The sequence below is a fragment of the Rhinoraja longicauda genome, chromosome 11 (assembly GCF_053455715.1).
Source record: "Rhinoraja longicauda isolate Sanriku21f chromosome 11, sRhiLon1.1, whole genome shotgun sequence".
Taxonomy (NCBI): Eukaryota; Metazoa; Chordata; class Chondrichthyes; order Rajiformes; family Arhynchobatidae; genus Rhinoraja; species Rhinoraja longicauda.
In genome coordinates this window covers 23,996,832-24,020,842 of record NC_135963.1, presented here as the reverse complement: position 1 = coordinate 24,020,842, position 24,011 = coordinate 23,996,832, and the positions used below count along the sequence as shown (strand labels likewise).

The 24,011-nt window shown below is 41.4% G+C and overlaps 1 protein-coding gene across 2 annotated transcripts; it reads left to right on the top strand.

The window, feature by feature from the left end:
• The first annotated feature begins 805 nt into the window (after positions 1 to 805).
• Positions 806 to 23,824, top strand: LOC144598071 (riboflavin-binding protein-like). Of its 2 annotated transcripts, none has more exons than XM_078407955.1 (7): positions 806 to 891; positions 2,928 to 3,089; positions 4,750 to 4,849; positions 8,945 to 9,073; positions 11,034 to 11,142; positions 20,574 to 20,793; positions 23,709 to 23,824. In XM_078407955.1, the coding sequence occupies exons 2-6, from the start codon at positions 2,948 to 2,950 to the stop codon at positions 20,790 to 20,792; spliced, it is 699 nt and encodes a 232-aa protein (XP_078264081.1). In that variant the 5' UTR covers positions 806 to 891; positions 2,928 to 2,947; the 3' UTR covers position 20,793; positions 23,709 to 23,824. The 2 variants fall into 2 exon arrangements, with proteins under 2 accessions (XP_078264081.1, XP_078264082.1); XM_078407956.1 differs by having other exon boundaries at positions 838 to 872.
• The last annotated feature ends 187 nt before the right edge of the window (positions 23,825 to 24,011 follow it).

Genomic DNA, 24,011 nt, shown 5'->3' with positions numbered 1-24,011 from the left:
CATCCCTTGAATGAATGTTTTAAATAGTGCATCCACGAATGTTTTAAATAAAGAGTGCATCCACCAATACCAATTTAAGAACGCAAACTCACAGATTAAGACGTTCTCTGTCCAATTTAGTTTTCATATCAACACAAACAGAATATCTCTGCAGTAAATCCTGGCAAAACCCTGCAGTGCGTGTTCGGAATTCTCTCTCTGAGCTCCTGGAAAGCCGCGGAGAAGCCGGGACCGGAGCAGGCCAGAGCGGGGTCTCGCGGATCGACAGAACCCAAGGCTGACTTTCTCTAGTTAGCTTAATTAATTAGTGTGCAACGTTTTGCACTGATGAGTTATGAATTCCTTCTCAATGATTTTTTAATCTAAATCTGTGCCAAATTTCAAGTAGATACCAGAGATGGGTCACGAAAGTTAAAATCTAGACACATTTTTGATGTTCGGATGGTCTAATGTTGCAAACCTATTCAATGCTGCTGATCTCCAATCAACTTAAGTTTTACGTAAATGTTTGAAAGATGAAAAGGTTGAAAACTAATCAGAATAAAGTTTTAATATGATAAACTCTATTTTTATATTATGGAATTTATTTTCTCATCAAACATTGAGAGAATTTCTCAACTCAGTAGAAATGACAAAGCAAACTATTTATCTAATTCAAACAACGTGGTGAATTGTTTATCTCCAACTCTTGGTCAATACTTGTACTGATTACATTCCCATTTTGGATTATCTTGACTTTAGAAAAAACAGTTATGGTCAAAGGTAACTGCTTCACCCAAATTGCCCAATGAATGACAGACAGATTAGTTAGCTCATCAGATATAAAAGTGACTCATACTGGACAGAGAAGAGAGCTATATTCACAGCAACAGGTAACAGATCTGCAAAGCGGTCAGTGCTATGTAGTTTGATTTAGTTGTACTATATGCATTCTGGATAGATTGAAGTGAGCAGTAACATAAAATTGCATATTGACAGAGGGTAGAAGTATTCTGAATGTCTACTGTTTCAACTTGATAAGGGACACAATGTGAAAATAACTTAAAAGAGAGAAGACATTTAAAACCTGTGATTAATTCTTAATTAGTGGTATTTGAAAATTATGTTTAATTTTGTGAAGATTTAATAATTTTTTGGTTTGTCTCACAGTTTGTACTCTGTCCTTTGTTCCTTTTTCTCATTTTGACATTGTGTGTAATTTCTGTTTCTCTTCTGCCATTTACTTTGTATGCCATCTTCCTGTTCACCTTCATATTCTCTCTTTCTTTGCTTCGTCCCTCACTGTATTTAATCTAATCTCATTGAGACTCTATAATATTGTTATTTGTCCTGTGTGTTTGTTACATACAGGGATATTACTGAATGCTGGATATCTAAATTATTTGCTGATGTACATGTGTGGTATATGATATGTTCAAAAGCTGATTTACTGAAAATACAAAATTTGAGACCATGTGAGAAAAAGTATTGGACACGTCTAAACAAAACATTTGAATGGTTAAGTACTTCAAACACACATTTTAGTCATTAAATGCTGGAGTAACTCAGCGGGACAGGCAGCATCTCTGGAGAGAAGGAATTTGTGACGTTTCGGGTCGAGACCTTTATTTAGACCCGAAGTCTTCAGAGTCTGAATAAGGGTCTTGACCCGAAACGTCACCCATTCTTTTTCTCCAGATATCTGCCTGTCCCGCTGAGTTACTCTAGCACTTTGTGTCTATCTTTGGTGTAAACCAGTATCTGCAGTTCGTTCCTACACATCCATTTTAGTCTCTTGTTTGCTTTATAAAACCAGATTTTGAGTTGTCCATTTTTGTAAGTATGAGTTGAGCAAAAACATATTTCCACAAGAGGACAGGGCAGCATGGTGATGTGGTAATAAGCATTACTGCCTCGTGGGTTCAGTGACCCAGATTCAATCCTGACCTCAAGTTCAGTCGGTATGTGATTTGCACTTTCTCCACTTGACTATGTGGATTTTTCTCAAGTGTTTCAGTTTCCTCCCACATCTCAAATATGTATTATTGGTACTTTGTCTGGCTATTACAAATTACCCTGGTATATAGATGGGGGATATGTGAGTGAGAACTGGTTGCCTAGAAATAAGTGGGGAATGGGATTGCTCTGGGTGTCACCATAGACTCAAAAGCCTATGTCATCAGAAATGAGTTGTAAAAAAAAACATTTGAATTTCTGTAATGTTCATATTGTTTCTCTCTTCAATGATACCTGCCCTCAGTTGCAGATTTTTATGGGTATATTCTGTTGTAAAATGGTTTAACGGTATGTTGTGAGAGCCATCCAAAATATGTTTTAGGTAAATGAGCCATTTATTTATTTACATAGGTATATGGAATACATGAAAATGTATTGAATAAAATACCAGATTTATTTTTCACTGTTAGTGCATTTTTTCAAGTTAAATTCTGTTGACGTGATCTGATTCACCAAGATTGCACCAGGATACTTCTTACCTTGGGATCACGCTGCTCAGAGTTACAGATTATTCGATTTCAAGTCATTATTCCCTAGATGCCGTCACTTCAAGGTTCAATGCCTTCAACCTACAAAATGTACTGACGCAAAATTCGAATGAAAATTCGCAGAGTTGAAAATTTACTTTGTTGAAACAATTGCCGCCTAGCTTGCTAAGTATTTCCAACATTTTCTCTTTTTTATTTTTATCTTTGAGATGATTTTTACAAGGAAGATTGCATGGAAATATGGAGTGTATCCAGCATCTGAAATATTTTACAGGCGTTGCTCTTTGATCATCAGTGAAAACTTGCCGAGAGCGTAGGAAACTAAAATTTATTACCAAAGTTAATTTAATTTCTGGAAGCCAATTTAGGCAAGTGGAAAATATTCAAAATAAAGAATTATACCGGTCAACTATCTGTTGTCATCTATTCTGATTTCTTTTGCAGGTTTAAAGTCAACGATCATAATGATGACTTTGTTAGGCATTTTTATTGCAATATTGTCGCTGGGAATTAGTTGTAATGGAGAAAATTGTCTATTAGGAAGATATCACAAGTTATCCTCTGGTCCCGAGCCAGGCATGGAAGAATGCAGGCGGTTTTCCCAATGTAAGTTGATGTGGTCATTCCAGAAATTGATGAAAAGTTGAAAGGTTATCTCATCAAATGACAATTTATCGACAAAATTATTTGTTGATGTACCCATACAGCCAACAAATCCATTGGTTCTAATCTGCCTCTGCTGTATATTTCCTTTCACCTCACTCCTTCTGGCCATTGAAAGGATCTTCATTTTGAACCCACCAGCCTTCGCAAGGAAAACAATATCCTTCAAAATGTTTGCCACTTTCAGTGAGAGTGTACCTTCAGACATCTTCCCCTCCCATTTTCTTTTAGTATTCCAAAGTGACTGATCGCTTCCCAACTCTCTGGTCCACTCTTACATCTTCATCGACAACTCTGCTCTCTTACCACTTTACTACACAATTGTAGAAGGTGCTACAACTTCTGCTCCCCTCATCCATTGATCCAAACAGTTCTTGCAAATGAAGCAGCAATTTACTTGCATTTTTTCTAATAAAACATGTTTTATTGGATGCTTATTGTGTGGGTTCCTCTGGTTTGGAGAAACCAAAAGCAGATTGCATGACCCACTTTGCAAAGCACTTCTTTTCAGTGTACAGGGGCCAGATGGAGCTTCAAGATATCAGTCACTTTAATTCTCCAACCCTATCCAACTAAGTCCAATCTGTCAGTGGCATCCTCCAATGAGGCCCAATGTAAACTTGAGGAAGAGCATCTAATTTTCTACTGGGCACATTGCAGCCTGCTAGACTGAAGATCGAAGTCAACATTTCTTGCTAACTTATTTTTAACCGTTGTATCAAAATGGGCTAATTCTGCTATAAAATCATTCATTTGTAATAGTAACTCAGTTTTCTCTCTCCACATACACCACTTGATCTACTGGGCATTTCATTCATTCATACATTTCCAACATTTACTTTTAGTTTCAGGTTTCTGCAACAGCTCTGTCCTACGTTTCACAACTTTAACATGTCCCTTTGTTTGTTTCCTCTCTCTCCAAATCCCCTTACCAATCCATTATCCGGTCAGCACTGTAAACAGCAGGATCCCATTGGGCAATTACACTTTGGGAGATATTCCCTTTGCCTTATGTATCCCTTCCCCATCCCTTCTGCAACCTAAAATTAATTTGCTTATTCATTTCACCATTTCTGATGAAGATTCATCAACCTGAAATATGTTATATTTCTCACTCCAAAGATGCTGCCTCACTGTTGAGTTTCCAGAATTTTTGTTTATTACTACATCAAATCCCTTGATTAGCTATCCAATTCTCTCATAGGTTTCTCCAGGGTATGTATTTCTGTGCAAATCATTCCATGTATTTCTCACTCTGGTGTGAAGTAATTACTGTAAAGACTAAATATCTTTCTGTTTCCCCTTTGGTAACATGTTTCTTTGTTTCCTGTCTATAATTTGTGATATTTCCTTCACGATGCTGATTGCCAAGTCTCCATTTTACTTGTCCTCAGTATCCAAAAGTCAGAATGAAGTAACAGGCCTACACTCCAATGCTCTCCATTGCAGTATTCTATCTCTTTTTAAATTAAAAGCATGTAACATTTACAGACGAAATAACCTCAGAAATATTTGAATGTTGTTGATATTTATGTTATGCAAGTTTTGGATATGGCTTAGCATCATGCTACCTGACCTCAGTAAATTCCTTTTCTTCCAATAGCTGCCTGCTGTTTTTCCAACTACACCAAACAGGTTGCTGTGTCCCCAATGTCTAAGGTAGATAATACATATTGGGACCGATGTGGCCAACTTAGTCCAAGGTAAACCAAAATTTTCATAAACACAGAAATATGGTGTATTCTTTGAGTTTAAAAAAATGCTATGCTGCAGGCTAAAATGTATGTAACTGCATTCGATGTCAGACCTCCTGAATTCAAACCTTACATATTAAGTTGTGAAATTAAAATGTCAAAACATTGCTGATTTGTATGCAGTTACCAAAATGTGGGTGCTGGACTGCTGCTACTGGAAAGAGGAACAATGTTCCCTAAAGTCCTTCAATACCTACCATCCCTCACCTGCCTGTCCTAAATGCAATGGCTATTCTGGACTCAGGACAATATTTTGCACATATATGACATTATTAATGTACAGAGACAGCCAGAGCTTTCATCAGACAAACAAAAAGATAATTATTGGAGTTTAAAAAGAGGTATCGAAGTAAAGAGGTGTAGGGATTTAGAAATTAATTTCAGTGAAGTTTGGAAGTGAATTTTAGAGAGATAGGTCTTCTTAGTTCAGGCATGGCTATCAGTGGTGATATGAAGGAAGAGTGGATGATCAGCCATGATCATATTGAATGGCAGCACTGGCTCGAAGGGCCGAATGGCCTACTCCTGCACCTACATTCTATGTTTCTATGATGAGACTTTCTATCTCGGCTTCTCTGAATGTCTTCTTTCTTTCTGAACTGCTGCTTCCCATTACTATTGTTAACAAAGCCTTTGACCATATTCAGTCTGAAGAAGGGTCTCGACCCGAAACGTCACACATTCCTTCTCTCCAGAGATGCTGCCTGACCTGCTGAGTTACTCCAGCTTTTTGTGATACCTTCGATTTGCACCAGCATCTGCGGTTATTTTCCTACACACATTGACTGCATCTCATCCATTTCTTGCAGCTCTGCTCTCACCCACTCTCCACTGGGACAGAACAAGGATAGAGTTCCCTTGGTCATCAGCTTCCATCCCACCAGCCTCCACATTTCACAGATCATTCTCTACAATTTCCAACATCTTCAAAGAGCTTCCATGACCAGGCACATCTTCTCCTCCCTTTTTATTATTTCACAATTATGCCAATTTAAAACTGCACATCTGCCTGCACACGATTTATATCCCTCTATTCTCTGGCTGTTAATGTACCTGTCTAAATGCCTCGTAAGCTATCAAAATGGCGGCGCTGCCATAGCAGCTGCGGCTTACCTGCGGTCCATTTGTCTTTGTGTTTTTGTTGTTTTTTTGTCTTAATTGTAGTTGTGATGTTGTGTTTTTGTGTTTGTGTACTATGTGTGTATGTGGGGGGGAGGGGGGGAACAGTAAAATTGTAAATAGGTGTCCCTTCCGAACGGAGACCCGACCTTTGTTTTCTGGGCCGTGCCTCCGTTCCTGCTGCGGCCTACCATCGGCCCAACTCCTGGAGCTGGCGGCCTCCAGGGCTCCGGTTCGCAGAGCCCGCGGACCGGACTTACCATCACCGGAGCCGGCCGTCTTCGGAGGCTGCGGGAGCAGCTGCGACTCGCCTTAGGCTCGGGCCGGGTGGATGCTGACATCAGGAGCTCCGGCAGCGGCAGCGTGTTCGCCCGCCCCGGATCGCGGGGCTTGGGTCGCGGACATTTCACCGTCCGGCGCGGCCTAAGATAGGCCGCGGGATATTTCTCTGCTGGGCGGGGGCTTCAACGTCGGGAGCCACGACCGCCCCGACGTGCAGCAACAGCGGCAGCAGCAGCGTGTTCGCCCGCCCCGGATCGGACTTATCATCGGCGGAGCCGGCCGTCTTCGGAGGCTGCGGGAGCGGCTGCGACTCGCCTTAGGCTCGGGCCGCTGCGGACCGTCCGGCGCGGCCTGCAACCACAACAACCTGACCGCGGGAGAGGACAGCAGGAGAAGGGAAAAGACATTGTGGCCTTCCATCACAGTGAGGAGATGACTGGAGGAGACTCACTGTGATGGATGTTTTCTTGATGGATGTTTCTTTTGTGTGTTTTGGGGGTTGTGTAATTTTAATGCCTATTTTGATGCTTTTGTTGTTGGACTGTGGGTGACTGAATTTCGTCCAATTTGGATGACAATAAAGCTATCTTGATATGTGCTTCCACCAATTCCCTGTCAGCATGTCCCTGGCACCTACCACTCCCTGTGTAAACATTCTGCCTCATAAAATCTCTTTTAAACTTTCCACCTCACCTGAAAACAACTGCCTGGGGAATAAACTCTGACTATTTACCTATCTATGTCTCTCATAATTTTATATATTTCTATCAGGTCTCTCCTCAGTCCCTGACAGTCCAGAAAAAAAACAACCCCAATGTTATCCGATCTTTCCTTGTAGCTAATACACTCCAATCCTGGTGAACCTCTTCTGTACTCCCTGCAAAACCTCCACATCCTTCCTATATCTTTTATACTCAATGCCCTGACCTATGCTATACATCTGCTTTATCACCCTATCCACTTTCAGGGAGCTATGGATTTACCCCCCAAGATCCCTGTGCCTCAACATTCCTAAGTCTGAAGAAGGGTCCTGGCCCGAGACATCACCTATCCATGTTCTCCAGGGACGCTGCCTGACTCGCTGAGTTACTCCAGCATTTTGCATCTTTCCTTGGTAAACCAGCATTTGCAGGTCCTTCTTTCTATAACCTATTGGTGCTGCCATTTACTGTATATCTTCCTCTTCCATTTAACTTCCCAAAGTACAACACATCAACTGAATTCTACAGCTTTTGGTCATTTGACTTCCTGATCTATATCAGTCACCCATCTTTAATATTAGCTCAGTTTGTTCTTTTTCTCCTGGGAGTGGAGGACATGCCCAGCCTGACCTGCTAGGCCTGTTCTCCTGCTCTGTAATTTGCAACTCCTACATAGTTCTGTCTATGTTCCCATGCTCTGACTGCTCCTATTCATTCATGGACTAGATAACCTTGTTTACAGCTTATCTCCATGATTACCACTCAATATTTGTATGAGCACTGATTTATTATTTTCACGTGGACTGAGATACAGTGAAAAGCTTTGTTCGCATCCTGTCCCGTCAAATCAAACTGTACACGAGTACAATTAAGTTATGTACAATTATAACAGGTAGTACAAAGGGAAAAATACCAGAATGTAGAATGTGGTGTTGAGCGCTAAGATTGCAAAGAAAGTGCCAATAAATAAAGAATGCGAGAGCCACAATAAGGTTGGTTGGGAGATCAGGACAACACCCTAATCTGATGAGCGGATCATTCAATAGTCTGATTACAATGGAAGAGGAGCAGTTCATGAATCTGGTGATATGCTTTTTCAAGCTTTTGTATCTTTTGCCCGGCAGGAGACAGGAGAAGAGGGAATGACCGGATTATAAATGGTCCTTCTTAATCCAATCAAAGCCATGCCCTCCATTACCCATTGTACAGCTTTACAAGCTTCTTTTGTCTTTTTACTTTGGGTATTGGATCTTTTACCTGAAAAGTTGACTCTGTTTCTTTTCCTACAGATGTAGCTTGATCTGCTAAATATTTCCAGTATTTCCTGTTTTTTTTTAGATTTCCAACATCTGTAGTTTTTGTTTTCCATACCCAATGGTCTAGCTTCCACAATCATCTGGGGTAGAGAATTCCAAAGATTCATCACCCTCTGTGAGAAGATGTTCCCACATGCCTCCTTTTGAAATGATCATCCCCTAATCTTGTAACTATGACCCTCATTCAAAATAGTACCACTTGTGGAAACATCTGAACAACTATGCTGCCCTGCACAATCCCTCTCCCCCCCCCCACCTCTCCCTGCGTTCTTATAAGATCATTCCTCATTCTTCTAAACTCCAAAGTATCAATAGCAACTAACCCTATTCTCATGCAGGGATTCCGGAGTGTACACGTTGTTCCAGATGTACTGTCACCAGCATGCTGTGTAATTGGAATAATTCATCTTTACTCTTGTGCTTCATGTTATTATTTAAATATCAACAAAGCAAAAGATGTCCAAGCATTACACTGAAATCAAGCCATATTTCTATCACATTATGGAAAAAAATGGAATATTTCCTGTTGAAAAGATCAGCAGAATGAAAATTTAACAAAGACATAATTTATGAAAATACAGTTCCACATTTCTGGTTACTGATTATGTTGTTATTCACTACTACAGGTGTGAAGAGTACATGAAAAAAATAGACTGTTTCTATCATTGCTCCCCACTTGTTTTCAACTGGGTCAATCCCAATGACTCGTATTCAATTCATAATGCCCCAATTTGTGAGAGCTTTTGCGATGATTGGTAAGTTTATTCCTCCAATTAAACACAATTTTGTCTTGTAAGAATTCTAATTTTCAACAAATGTTGTCTTTTTTCACTGCTCAGACTTAATATGATACTTAAAACATTTATCAGTTGGTATTTCAGCAACACTTAACAGACACATACATTCACTGGAAGGTTAAGTGAATCAATGTCAATGTAGTGGGTGATACGTGTATAGAACAAGCTACCAGAGGAAGTAGTTGAGGCAGGTGCAAAAACAACATTTAAAAGACATTTGGACAGGTGCATGATGCTTTCACACAAAGGGTGGTGGGTGTATGGGAACTGCCAGAGGAGGGAGTTGAAGCAGGGATTATCACAACTTTTAAGAAGCAATTAGATAGGTACATGGATAGGACAGGTTTAGAGGGATATGGGCCAAAATGCAGGCAAGTGGGACCAGTGCAGATGGGATATGTTGATTGGAGTCCGCCGTTTTGCTGCAATCGCTGTTACGAATATATCAGGCCAAACCACAAAAAAAAATATACACAAGATCTGAGTTTTAGTATTATATAGATAGATAGAAGATAGATAGATAACAAATGTACAGCGACATAATGCAAGCACAAAGTAAAGCTTGCTGTGTGAAAACCAATAATGTGCCTCAATTTTACTCTCAGAAAACTGCCATCAATTCACCTGTATCCAGTCATTGTATAAATCAAAATTGTGTTTGAAAATAACACATTTTCTGATGTCCAGGTATAACAGTTATCGAAAAGGAAAGCAATATGAATGGTGGATGTCTGCAGTACTCATGCAAGAACCTGGCATTTATATAATACTTCATGAATTAGGACAAACCAAAATACTTCTAATAGTGTGGCTGATGTGATTTTGGAAAGGTTGCTGGGAATCTAATTAGAGCAAGATCCCAAACACTGCAAAATAATTATTTGTTGATGTGATAGTGATTAAGAAATCACCTGATGGCAAAGCCACCTGATGATTACTCCCCTATACTTTGTATATATTTTGTAATGAAATCTTCCATGTCTACTGGAGATAGACGAGATTTCATTCAAAAGAGAGAACCTCTCTTTGTGCACTGCTCCCTCAGTACTAAACAAGCATTGGCTTGGTTTTTTGTGTTCAAGTCTCTGCTGTGAAACTTCTGACTCAGGCAGGAGTGCTAAGACATGTCTGCTCCTGTGAAACAGCTGAAATTCTTGTTTCACTCCATGACAGTTCTTCTCCTTAATTATCTGTAACCTCCACTGCTGAGTGAATCTCAACTGACCCCTTCACCCTCTGCTTTAACCCCCTCCTGTTCCACCTTGAAAATCATGCACAAAACAAACTGCTGGACGAACTCTGTGAGTCAGGCAGCTCCTATGGAGGGTAATGGAAGGAGGATGTTTTTAGGTTGGGATCTTTCTGCAGGCTTAAAATCTAATGTTTCTTCTCAGTCACAGAATTTAGCCAGGAGCATTTTCAACAACATCATAATTAATCTGGAAGTCCTTCATGTACTGATGCCCTGAACATTCGGAAATTCTTGATGAAATATATATTTTGCTATTATTTGCTTCAGTATTTAAAGACAAATCAGGACTGAAAACTCAACAGAAGTGACATTGCTGCATCCAATACATTTCATTCGGGTCCCGGGAGAAAATTAAACTAGATAGAACCATAATACAGAAAACAAACCCTGTGGTGCATCGTGTCAAGTACCTATCTATTTTTAATCTCATTTTCCAGCACTTGACTTATCGACATTAATGCTATGATCTTTCAAGTGCTCAGCTAAATGCCTAAATTGACTGAGAGTACCTTGCTCCACCACTCTCTCTAGGGAGGATATTTTTTGTGGGTGAGGAATATTCTCATTTGGTTGTTAATCTACCCATAGGACAAAGGTCAAGCTCTCAATGGTTGTAATTATCAAGAAGGAAAGTTTTGCAATGAATAAATATTTGTGTTTCGACAGGTTTGCAGCTTGTATGAATGATCGGACCTGTGTGAGAAATTGGATTTCCGATTGGGAATGGGATGAACATGGAAATAATTGCAGAAATGAATGCATTCCCTATCAGCAGGTAGGAGCAGTTGCATTACACAACAGGGACCATTGATAGTCTCAGCACACCATTACATAGATAATGCGATGGAGTATATTGTGAATTTATAACTATGCCAATTGTTGATCAGAGCTCCTATGCTAGTTTAATTTTTTTTTTAAACAGAAATGCTGGAAATCTGAAATAAATTCAGAAAATGCTGGAAACACAAGGTTAGGCAGGAGCTGTGGAAAAAGAGACAAAGTTAACATTTCAGGTCAACAACTCTTTATCAGAACCTTCTGTAACATTTTACCCCCAAAAGTTGTGAATTCTGGATCAACAGAGATATTCAGGATTGCTCTACTATTGTTAGATAAAGCTGTCAATGTATATGGACTGAAGGCAGATAAATTGAGTTGATATATATTAGTCTTTTAGTTGCAGAAACCGCCTAGTTTTTATCTCATTGAACTTTATAACTCAAAAATTAAGAAGACATAATCATTGATCTGTTCAGTAACCAGTAGGTGGAAAAGTTTTTAAAAAAACCTTCTCAAAGTTCTTCCTGCCTAATTATCAAGACATTTAGGGAAGGTCTCTCCTCCAACATCACCAATCTGCTTCTCCTCAGATCCTTTGGTTTGCTCCCCCATTCAATAAGACAATGATGAATTAATTATATCTCAACTGCATGAGTCGGTGGCATATCATTTCATGACTAATGTCATGTCTGTATCGAAAGCTCTTGCACAGCCTTTTGGGAGACTGCTAGATATAAACCATCCTTCGTATCTAAGTAAAGCTTTTACTGATTTCACTATCAAATTGGGCTCTAGTTCTTGCATTATGATCCCTTGTTATAGACTTTATAAGCTCTGGGTCTTGTTTCCAAAGCAAGCATTTATTAGCCATTCCTAAATGCCCTTGACAAGATGGTAGTCAGTCATCGTTTTAAACAGTTGCAGTGCTTTCTGGTGAAAGTACTCTCACAATGGTGCTGGATAAGGAGTTTCTTGTTTTAGACAATGAAGGAACAGATGGACTTGTGACTTGGAGGAGAACGTACAAGTGGTGCTGCTTCTCTGTATCTTCTGCAAGTGACTCTCCTGGAGATCGAGAACATGTGTTAGGGAGTGTTGTTGGAAATAACGCAAGTGCGTAACTCTGGTGCATTTTGTGGATGGTACACAATTCACCAATAGTTTTGGTAGAAATTAATGTTTCATGTGGTGGATATGATGCCAATCAAGCAAGATAGTGTCATGCTCTATTTGTGTGTTCTGTTGGAAAGGCACAAGGGCATGTGTCACCCATCACAAAATACTCAACTATTGACATGCAGTTGTATTTATGTGGCTGGCCGGTTATTTCTGATCTGTGATGACCCCTATGAAGTTGGTAGCAAACATCTCAGTTGAAAGTTAATGGTAAATGAACAAAATGTCTCTGGTTGTAGAGGGCCATTGACCAGTACTATTGTAGCATGAATGCCACATATTGAATCATGCCCAAATGTTTTCCATGACTTGCCATGTGCAGTCATAGATTACTTCATTTTCTGAGATGTCAGTGGAGATGAATATTGTACAATCTTCAGTAAACTTCCTCACTTCTGATCTTCTGAATGAGGCAGCTGAAGATGTTTGGGCCTATGACACTGCTCTGCAGCGGCATAACTGACTTTCAGCAACCACAACTATTTTCCTTTCTGTACATACCCATTGCCATACTTGCTGCCGCACAATGCTTCCTGGATATCCAGGCGAGTCGTTCTCAGCTCACCTCCCAAATTTAGTTCTTTGTTCATATTTGGACCATTATAAGTTATTCTTCATCCCTGTCTGGCGAAAAAATAAAATTGGGAAGGCGGCTCATCCGTGGCTGACGAGGGAAGTCAAGGATAGTGTTACATCCAAGGAAGAGACATATAAATTGGCCAGAGGAAGTGGCAAACCAGAGGACTGGGAGAAGTTAGAACTCAACAGAGGAGGACAAAGGGGTTAATTAAGAGGGGGAAAAAGAGCATGAAAGAAAGCTTGCAGGGAATATTACACTGATTGTAAAAGTTTCATTAGGTATGTAAAAAGGAAAAGATTAGTGAAGACGAATGTAGGTCCGTACAGTCAGAGACAGGTGAATTTATTATGGGAAACAAAGAAATGACAGAACAGTTAAATGAAAACTTTGGTTCTGTCTTCACTTAGGAAGACACAAACAATCTCCCGGAAATACCAGGGGACTGAGGATCTAGTGGGAGGGAGGAAATGATGGGAATCCACATTAGTCAGAAAATGGTGTTAGGTAAACTGTTGGATCTGAAGGCAGATAAATCCCGAGGGCCTGATGGTCTGCATCCCAGAGTACTCAAGGAAGTGGCCCTAGAAATCGTGGATGCATTGGTGATCATTTTCCAATGTTCTCTCAACTCTGGATTAGTTCCTGTGGACTGGAGGGTAGCCAATGTAACTCCAATTTTTGAGAAAGGAGAGAAAGAGAAAATGGGGAATGATAGACCAGTTAGCGTTACATCGGTAGTGGGGAAGATGCTGGAGTCAATTATTAAAGATGATTTAGCAGCGCATTTGGAAAGCAGTGACGGAATCGGTCAAAGTCAGCATGGATTTATGAAGGGGAAATCATGCTTGACTAATCTTTTGGATTTTTTGGGGGATGTAACAAGTAGAATGGATAAGGGAGAGCCAGTGGATGTGGTGTATCTGGACTTTCAAAAAGCCTTTGACAAGGTCCCGCACAAGAGATTAGTGTGCAAAACTAGGGCACATGGTATTGGGGATAGGGTATTGACATGGATAAAGAGCTGGTTGGCAGACAAGAAGCAAAGAGTAGGAATTAATGGGTCCTTTTCAGAATGGCAGGCAGTGATTAGTGGGGTGCCGCAAGGCTCGGTGCTGGGACCCCAGTTGTTTACACTATATAGTAACGATTTAGATAAGGGAATTAAATGTAACATCTCTAAGATTGCGGAAGACACAAAGCTGGGTGGCAGTGTGAGCTGCGAGGAGGATGCTGTGAGGCTGCAAGTATGGCAGATGCAGTATAATGTGGATAAATGTGAGGTTATCCACTTTGGTGGCAAGAACAGGAAGGCAGATTATTATCTGAATGGTGTCAGATTAGGAAAAGGGGAGGTGTAATGAGACCTGGGTGTGCTTGTACAACAGTCACTGGAAGTAAGCATGCAGTTACAGCAGGCAGTGAAGAAAGCTAATGGCATGTTGGCCTTCATTACAAGAGCATTTGAGTTTAGGAGCAATGAGGTTCCGGAGTATTGTGTGCAATATTGGTCTCCTAATTTGAGGAAGGACATTATTGCTATAGAGGGAGTGTAGCGTAGGTTCACCAGGTTAATTCCCGGGATGGCGGGACAGACATATGATGAAAGAATGGGTTGACTGGGCTTGTATTCGCTGGAATTTAGAAGGATGAGAGGGGATCTTATTGAAACATATAAAATTCTTAGAGGATTGGACAGGGTAGATGCAGGAAAAATGTTCCCACTGTTGGGGGAGTCCAGAACCAGGGGTCACAGTTTAAGAATAAGGGGTAGGCCATTTAGGTCTGAGATGAGGAAAAAAAAATTCACCCAGAGAGTTGTGAATCTGTGGCTTTCTCTGCCACAGAAGGCAATGGAGGCCAATTCACTGGGTGTTTTCAAGAGAGAGTTAGATTTAGCTCTTAGGGCTAAGGGAATCAAGGGATATGGGGGAAAAGCCAGAACGGGGTACTGATTTTGGATGATCAGCCATGATTATATTGAATGGCTGTGCTGGCTCGAAGGGCCAAATGGCCATTCCTGCACCTATTTTCTAAGTTTCTATGTTTCTATACTGTGATGTCATCTGCAAATATGCTCACAATGTTAACTACATTGTCATTCAAATAATTATTATATATAACAAACATCAGTGGACCCAGCACTGACACTTGCAGGCCATCTGATCACAGGCTTACAATTGCTCTTCCTAAATAACAGTATAACATTATCCACCTTCCAGTTTTCTGTAACTTCATCTGTGACTGAAGATGCTGCAACTATCTCTGTAAGGGCTTCTGCAATTTCCTCCTGAGCTTCCCAGAAGCTCCAAAGATGTACTTGGTCTGGTCCTAGGGTTTTATCCACTTAATGAACTTTAAAACCACCAATACATCCTCTTTAGTAATTCATACATGATCTGACATCACATCTCCTGTGCCTCAAGTCTCAAAATTTCCATGTTCTTCTTCATAAAAGTGGATGAGAAGTATTAATTTACTATCTCCCCTATCTCTTGTGGTTCTACACAGAGATGGCCATGCTGATCTTTAAGGGGATCTTTCGCTAGTCACCGCTTTATCACCACTTTTAATCTGGGGATTTTCCTTGACCTTGCCTGCCAGCTCCATTTCACGTCCCCTTTTTGCTTTTCTGGGTTGCCTTAGGTGTTCTCCTGCACATACTCGAGGAGGGATCCTTTTGATCCCGCTTACCTAAATCTGACATATGCCTCCTTCTTTTTGCTGGAGGGCCTCAACATCTCTCATCAACCAAGTCCCTTAAGCTTGTCAGCCTTGCCCTTCACCCTCTTAGAAACATGTTGGAAAACCTCTGTGGGAATACAAGCATCCACAGTAAAACCTACTGTATATGATCAGTTCAGTTTCCATATTTTGTATGTATTTGACCTTTTTTGGGAATTGAGACAGCAATTTTGCTCTGTTCCTCATCATCAGGAAATTTGTTTCTGAGTATCCCCCTGAGCTTATAGCACTGTTCAGAATGATTCATTTTCTTGCAATTAAGTGCAATTACTTCTGGTAAGAACTGGGCGTTTAACAAATGAAAATCACAGATGCTCTGAGCAAGTACAAATATCCTATTGAAGAGATTTTCTGGGCCAGATGGATTTTGCATGCATGAAAGCCAGCTAAAATTACTCACCAGGATTTATGTTCCACTTCATGACAAGACGTGATTCCATTGCACATCCTTTACAAGTCCATGGAGAGAACAGTTGCAAAGTATTGCCCAAAATATTAATGTTTGCAGCAAAAACTGGTCAGAAAGCAAATGAGTCTTGATCCCAAGGGACAGCCTAAGAAGAAAATGATTAGCTTGTTCATTTGCAGCTCAGAATTTTTAACTATTCAGAAAATATCTCTGCATTTTATTCCTTTACCTGTAAAACTGGCAAGTTAGCTTACTAACCAACCTATCCTAATTTGAAGAGGCTGGAATGCAGGATTGAGCATGTTTCTGAACCAAAATTCCTGCACAATGCATTCAGGCTCCCAGCTTCCATTAAGCATCATAACATATATTTGCAATCTCTACAATTTCTATAACAACAAACATCATTAATGATGGGCTCTCGGCCTTCATAATAATTGTTTCCAGCCGAACTCTTTACTAAAGAGCCCAGAGATGAAATTAAAAATGTAGTTTAGTTTTAATTTACAAATCGGACAATTGGTATTATTTTACCCCATATTTGAGGAGAAATTAAATTTGAATAAGAGAGAGAATTTACTCTGCTGGATTTACATTAACTTTTAACCTGTGAAATAATGGAGCTTATCTGACAGTTCACAAACTGTTTTTCAATTTATCCTCAAAAGGGTTGGAGTTATACTTCAACTGCACCCTGTAGGAATTTCATGCAAATTGCCTGTGAGGACAAAACAACTACCTTCTCGAGTTGTAATCAGGTATCATCTAAATGCAGATCTTTAACTGTTTCTATGTTCCTTTTTCTGCTGCAGATAAACTATAATTCTATCATGGTGTATCTACTTCTGTTCATTATTTCTGATGATCAAGGTATACATTACCAACAAATTTGCACTAATTTTCAAAGAGCTTGAGGGTGGAATAGATGTTAGATCATTCACTGCATTGTGTCCTCTTGTACTCCATTGTCATTCAAGAATAAAAATAGGTATAACACCAGAACAGAGTTCAGGACTTTTGCCCTATGACTTCAAGGAATTCTATGGTGAGAAATAGACCAGTGGAGAAAAGCCTGCAGGTCAAATTTAATTTGTCCATTTGAGGTAGACAATAGACAATAGACAATAGGTGCAGGAGGAGGCCATTCGGCCCTTTGAGCCAGCACCGCCATTCAATGTGATCATGCTTATCATTCTCAATCAGTACCCCGTTCCTGCCTTCTCCCCATACCCCCTGACTCCGCTATCCTTAAGAGCTCTATCCAGCCTGCTAATTTCTTCAGAAGCCTGCTAATTTCTACCCATCTTAAACTAAACTTCAATATTTGGAATCATGCTCCTTTGCTTGAATTGAATTTTACATAACTATTGACTTTAAGCAACATTTCTCAAAAAAATAATTCACTAGTTAAACAATTGTGAGATATATGTCTAGTTAGGTGACAGGACTGAAAGATAAAATATAGTTTGGGATCAAATAAATTCAGCTTCAGTTTAAGTCATTATTATATCGAGTGCAATGAAATTCCCTGTCTGCATGGATTACATAGAGCACACAACATATATCATGATTGATATCTTAATAAATAGAACATCAGGTGCAAAACAGCAGAATGCTGCAAAGATTGTAGTGCAATCTGAAGTAGTGCAGAAAAACTCTGAAATACAAAAATTGAATAACTGAGTTGAGTAAGAGAACATGGCAGCACCTCTGAGAAAGGGGTGTGAATGATGTGATTGATTCGAGTCTGATAATAATGAGGGAAAAGCTGTTCATAAGTTTGTATATTTGTGCTTTTAAGCCCCGAAATCTTCTCCAAGAGATTAAAAGAGAGAAAGGGGAATGGTCCAGGTGGAAAGCATTCTTGACGATACTTTCAGCTTCACTAATGCAACGCACATGAAGATGAACTGGATGAATGGAAGTGATTAGCCTGTGATGGACTGGGTTGTGTCCACCATTTACTTCAGGTTCTGGCAATCAAGAGCAGAACAGCTGCCATACTTGACTGAGATGTATCCAATTGGAATACTTTCTACAGTCGATTAGTAAAAGGAGAGCATCCTTGTAGACATGCCAAATATTCCCAGATGTCTCAGAAAGTAATACACTTGCATTTTCTTGATTACCACCTCATTATGAAGGGACCAGGTTAAATAGCTGGTGAAATAGATGCCAAGGAATTTGAAACTGTTGACCTTGTTTATAGCAGCTCCCTCGATGGGGAAAGAGTTGTGTTCAACAATGCCCCTCTGATTCCTACAAAAACCAACTCTTTCGTCTTGCTCACGTTAAGGGGTAGGTTATTGTTCTGAGGCTACACCACAATGTTCCCAATTTATTTACTGTACTCTGTCTCATCATTGTTATTGATCCTGTCGACAACGTGTGTGTCGGTGTTGGGATGGTTTTTGTTTCTGTTTTTGGCTGTGTATGTGTGGGGGGTGTGGGGGGGTGTGGGTGGGGTGGGGTGGGGGAAACCTTTCTTTTATTGGGTCTCTTCCCCGGGGCACAGCTCGGCCGTGGGGTCTTCCATCGCCCGCGGGGCCTTCCAGCTCGGCCGCTGGACTTAACATCGCCGGCGCGGCTCGGCCGCGGGACCTAACAGTGCCCGGCGCGGCGCGGCCACGGGGCCTTCCATCGCCCGGTATGGCCGCGGGACGGTTCAGTGCTCGGTGCGGCTCGGCCGCGGGGCCTTCCGTCGCCCGGTGCACCTCGGCCGCTGGACTTAACATCGCCGGCGCGGCTCGGCTGCGGGACGTTTCAGTGCCCGGTGCGGCTCGGCCGCTGGACTTAACATCGCCGACGCGGCTCGGCCGCGGGACGTTTCAGTGCCCGGTGCGGCTCGGCCGCTGGACTTAACATCGCCGGCGCGGCTTGGCCGCGGGACGTTTCAGTGCCCGGTGCGGCTCGGCCGCTGGACTTAACATCGCCGGCGCGGCTTGGCCGCGGGACGTTTCAGTGCCCGGTGCGGCTCGGCCGCTGGACTTAACATCGCCGGCGCGGCTTGGCCGCGGGACGTTTCAGTGTCTGGTGCGGCTCGGCCGCGGGACTTAGCAGCGGCCACGGTGCCTTCCATCGCCCGGTGCGGCTCGGCCGCTGGACTTAACATCGCCGGCGCGGCTCGGCCGCGGGACGTTTCAGTGCCCGGTGTGGCTCGGCTGCGGGGCCTTCCATCGCCCGGTATGGCCGCAGGACGGTTCAGTGCTCGGTGCGGCTCGGCCGCGGGGCCTTCCGTCGCCCGGTGCAGCTCGGCCGCTGGACTTAACAATGCCGGCGCGGCTTGGCCGCGGGACGTTTCAGTGTCCGGTGCGGCTCAGCCGCGGGACTTAGCAGCGGCCACGGTGCCTTCCATCGCCCGGTGCGGCTCGGCCGCTGGACTTAACATCGCCGGCGCGGCTCGGCCGCGGGACGTTTCAGTGCCCGGTGTGGCTCGGCCGCGGGGCCTTCCATCCCCTTGCGGGGGCTGTGCGTGTCGGTTGCCTCGGTAGGGGTCGAGCTGCCTGTCCGTGGGCGCGGGGGGGAAGAGAGTGGAAGTTTTGTTGCCTTCCATCACAGTGAGGGGGTGTTTGGAGTCACTGTGATGGATGTTGGTGTTGGGGTCGTGTGTCCTGTGTTCTTTTCTTTTTTGCTGTGTCTTGTGACTGCTGAGATTTCGTTCGGTATTTATACCGAATGACAATAAAGTTCTGTTATACTGTTATACTATTATGTTATATACTGTTATCATTGGCAAAGATCGAGTTGGTGCTATAATTGGCCACACAGTCATGGGTGTACGAGTTGAGCAAGGAATTGAACATGTTACTTTGAGAAACACCAGCGTTGAGGGTCAGGGTGGAGGAAATGACCAATTCTAACATCTAACTGCTGGTCAGGAACTAAGAAGCCAGTTGCAAATGGGGGCACCAGTGCCAAGGTTCAGGAGTTTAGAGATGAGTCTATTATGGTATTGAAGGCTGAGCTGCAGTCAATAAATAGCATCATGACATAAGTGTTCTTATTGTCACGGTGATCCAAAGCCAAATGTAGTGCAGGAGAGATGGCAAAGATCTATTTTTCCTGCATGCAAATTGCCAGTAGTGTGGAATGTCTGGAAAACTGGCTCCATTGTGTGCTCTTACCAAGCACTCTTTCCAAGCTCTTCTTTGTGGCTGATATTAGAGCTACCACTAGGCAGTAGACATTGAAACAGGTCATTTTATATTGGGAAAGAACGAAGATCCTTTCCCACCAGAAACTTAAAAATATACCTTTCAAAATCGCATGACCAGTGTTTAATTAATTTGGTTGCAAAGTTGAAAAAGTATTCTGCAATTTCATTTTTAGGTCATAGAGTCATAAGTGTTTAGAAATTTTGCATAAAGCATAAGTTTGTAAAGTCCATCATGAAGCATGGTCAGTAAATTAACTTTATCTTTAGATAATAAAATGGAAATCAAAATGTAACATATCTGTAACAAACAATTGAATATGACAATGAGCTGCTTATTAATGACCACAATTATTTTGCGTGCAGATGTATAGGAATGGAAAGGACCTTTGTGAAAGCATGTGGGGAATGTCATTTAAAGTACCTTCATGCCCTTGCCATTGTCTGATGTTGGACGATGATGATGGCAATGTAGTCCAACATCTACAGTCTCACAATAGTGGAACATCAAACTCAATGGAACCCTACTGTCAGCAGAGGAGGAATAGACAACGTGAAGTGAAAGAAAGGAGCAACAACAAATAAGGTACAAAACGGTATAAGAATCATCTTGGTAGAATGGTCGCTATTCAAATTGATTCTTCCCCATTTCGATGAAAGTTTAGCCACATACAACTTTGAGCTTATTATCACAGAATAAAATTCAGCATAAACTGGCAAAATTAATCCCGCCTTAGCTCACTGCATTTTAAATAACATGAGAATTGTAATGCCCTTTTGTACCTGATATGGTTGCAAGCAGTAAATCAGATCCATACAACAGTTCCAGACTCCCACTTTGGAATTATTTTTCAACCCCATTGCTTGATATTTTCATACCATTGTTGAATTCAATCATTCAAAATGTTAGTCCGTAAGACATCCTTTCTCACCAGCTCATCTTCCCAGATGCTCTTTACCTTCCCACTGACATATATCTATCCCCTGCCAGATAATTAAGGCAAAAATACTTTTTCTGTTGAACACATGTGAAGTTGAGAGAGGAGGGAGGTTGCCTAATATCAAAGAGTAAAATTCAGGTTGTTTTATGTAATTGGATACTGCAAGTTTACTCAACATTTTATTCTACAATAGCATCAGGATATACATAGCTGGACTTTCATCTTCGTGGCATAGAACTAATTTGAATAGTTACCAACTATCGTGAGTTTTCAGCTGCAGTATTTGGCAATGAATATGAAGCAGATTTGAGAGAATTCTGGGCCATTATGCTATTCCGTTACACAAAAATATACTGTGATAGTTGAAAAATTGAAATGAAAGCAGAAAATGCTGGAAACAACCAACAGGGACTGCAGCATTTGGGGAGAGAGAGAGAGAAAGAGTTCAAACATCAGTTTAGTCATTATATTGAAACATAAAGCAAAAAAACACATTGCTAGATGCACTCAGTGGTTCAGGCAACATCTGTGGAGGTAAATGTATTGTCGGCGTTGCAGGTCTGGACCCTGCATCAGGACCTAATGTGAGTCCTATTTGTGGATTCTCAAAACAAAATGTTGACTACCACTTTGCCATCACAGATGCTACCTGACCTGCAGTCTCAATGTTTTTATTGAAACATTAACACACATGTATTTTCACTGGTTGACAATTTCTGGTTTGTTCTGTTTTTATTTATGTCAGCCAATCACAATTTAAAGTAATTTTTGTTTTAGTTTTTAAATTAGTAGCATTAATGGAAGCAATGGCTAAACCATCTCTGACCAAAGATTGGGGTAGAAAATAGTAACACTATTGATTCTGGTCTAGACAATTATCAGGGAACTTTCACTTCATATCACACTTCCTTGGACTAAAGATGGACAAGAGAACTGAACTCCAGAGGTGAAGTAAGAGTAAGTTCGCTTGATATCAAAGCACCATTTGACCAAGTATGGTATCGAGAACTAAATTGGAGTCAATGAAAATTGGAGGAAAGCCCTCCACTTGTTGGAATCATATCTAGCACAAAGGAGGATGGTTGTGGTGGTTGGAGGTCAATCATCTAAGCAGCAAGACATCTTTGCATGAGTTCCTCAGAGTAGTGTGCCAGACCCATCAATTGACCTTCTTTCAATGGTAAGGTCAGAAGTAGGAATGCTTGCTGATGATTACCTAATGTTCAGCACCATTTGCAATCCTCAGATAATGAAGCAGTTCACAACTAAATGTAGCATGACCTGAACACTATCCAGGCCTGGGCTGATATGTGACAAGTAAAATTATTGTACTTTCTTGATTAGTACAGATATCAGAGGTTATGAGGAGAAGGCAGGAGAATGGGGTTCGGAGGGAGAGATAAATCAGCCATTGAATGGCGGAGTAGACTTGATGGGCTGAATGACCTAATTCTACTCCTTCCATTTATGTCCTTATTACATGTCATAGAAGTGCCAGGCAATGACAATATCCAACAAGGGAAAATGTGGCCATCACCCCCTGACATTCAATGGCATTGTCATCACTGAATCCCTCCCCCCCACCCTCTTCCCCTACCCCCTACCCCCCCCCCCCCCCCCTCTCAACTATTAATTTCCTAAGGGTTGCCATTGATCAGAAACTGATGTGGAGTACCTATATGCACAACTTGGCTATAAGAGCAGGTCAGATGCAAGGAACTCTGTGATTCACTTTCTATGTCACAAAGCCTGTTCACCATCCACAAGGCATAAGTCAGGAGTGTAATGGAATACTCACTGCTTCCCTGAAGGAGTGCAGCTTCATCGAGGCTCAAGAAACTCAATGCCCTACAGTACATGGCAACCTGATTGGCAAGCTCTCTGTCCACAACTATTCACTCATTCCACCACTGAGTGCATAGAATTAGCAGTTTGCACCATCTACAGGTGCGCTGCAGTAACTCAGCAAGACTCCTTAGTCAACATGAAGATAGAAACAAAAAGCTGGAGTAATTCAGTGGGTCCGGCAGCATCTCTGGAGAAAAGGAATAGGTGACATTTCGGATCGCGGCCCTTCTCAGACTCCTTAGTTCCTTCCTACTCCTAAGTCAACACATTCCGAACCCACGACCTCTACCCGCTAAGTCAATGACAGCAAAAGTATGGAAACACAATCAGCTAAAAGCTGCCCCCCAAGCCACACATCAACCTGACTTGGAAATACACCACTGTTCCTTCACTGTTGTTGGGTCAAAGTACTGGAACTCACTCCCTAACCACAACCAGTGGTTCAAGAAAGCAGTTCACCATCACCATCTCAAGGGTAATTGTGAACGGGTAATTAAATGGGGATTAGCCTGTGAAGTCCCTGTCCCTTGAATGAATTAAAAAAAATATTTGTGGTACTTAGAGTGAAAAATATTTAAGAAACATGAATTCTCAACTTTCTACTAGGCTTAAACTTTTTAAGTCCCAACCAGATTTTGATTATTTTTTATTAAATTTGAACTTCATTGAAAGAGTCCTTTATCAGTTATTCGTATCTTTCTTTTACTCATAGCATCGTAGAATGGAAGACATTTCTGCCAGTAAGCGACTTGAAGAAACAGGCATAATATTTCGAAAAGACCTCAATGTAATAATTTTTTTCTGTTGAATAAAGAAAGTCAAGATTAATCTTTACTGTTGTCTTTTTGATGTTTACAATTTATTGTTCAATGCGGCTTCTGGGGGTCACTGATATCTGTGTCTGTTATCTTCACTGATCAAACAAATCTGAATTCCTTACAATACGTAAGAATTACATCTGAAACTTCAGTCTGAAGAAGGGTCTCGACCTGAAACGTCACCCATTCTTTCTCTC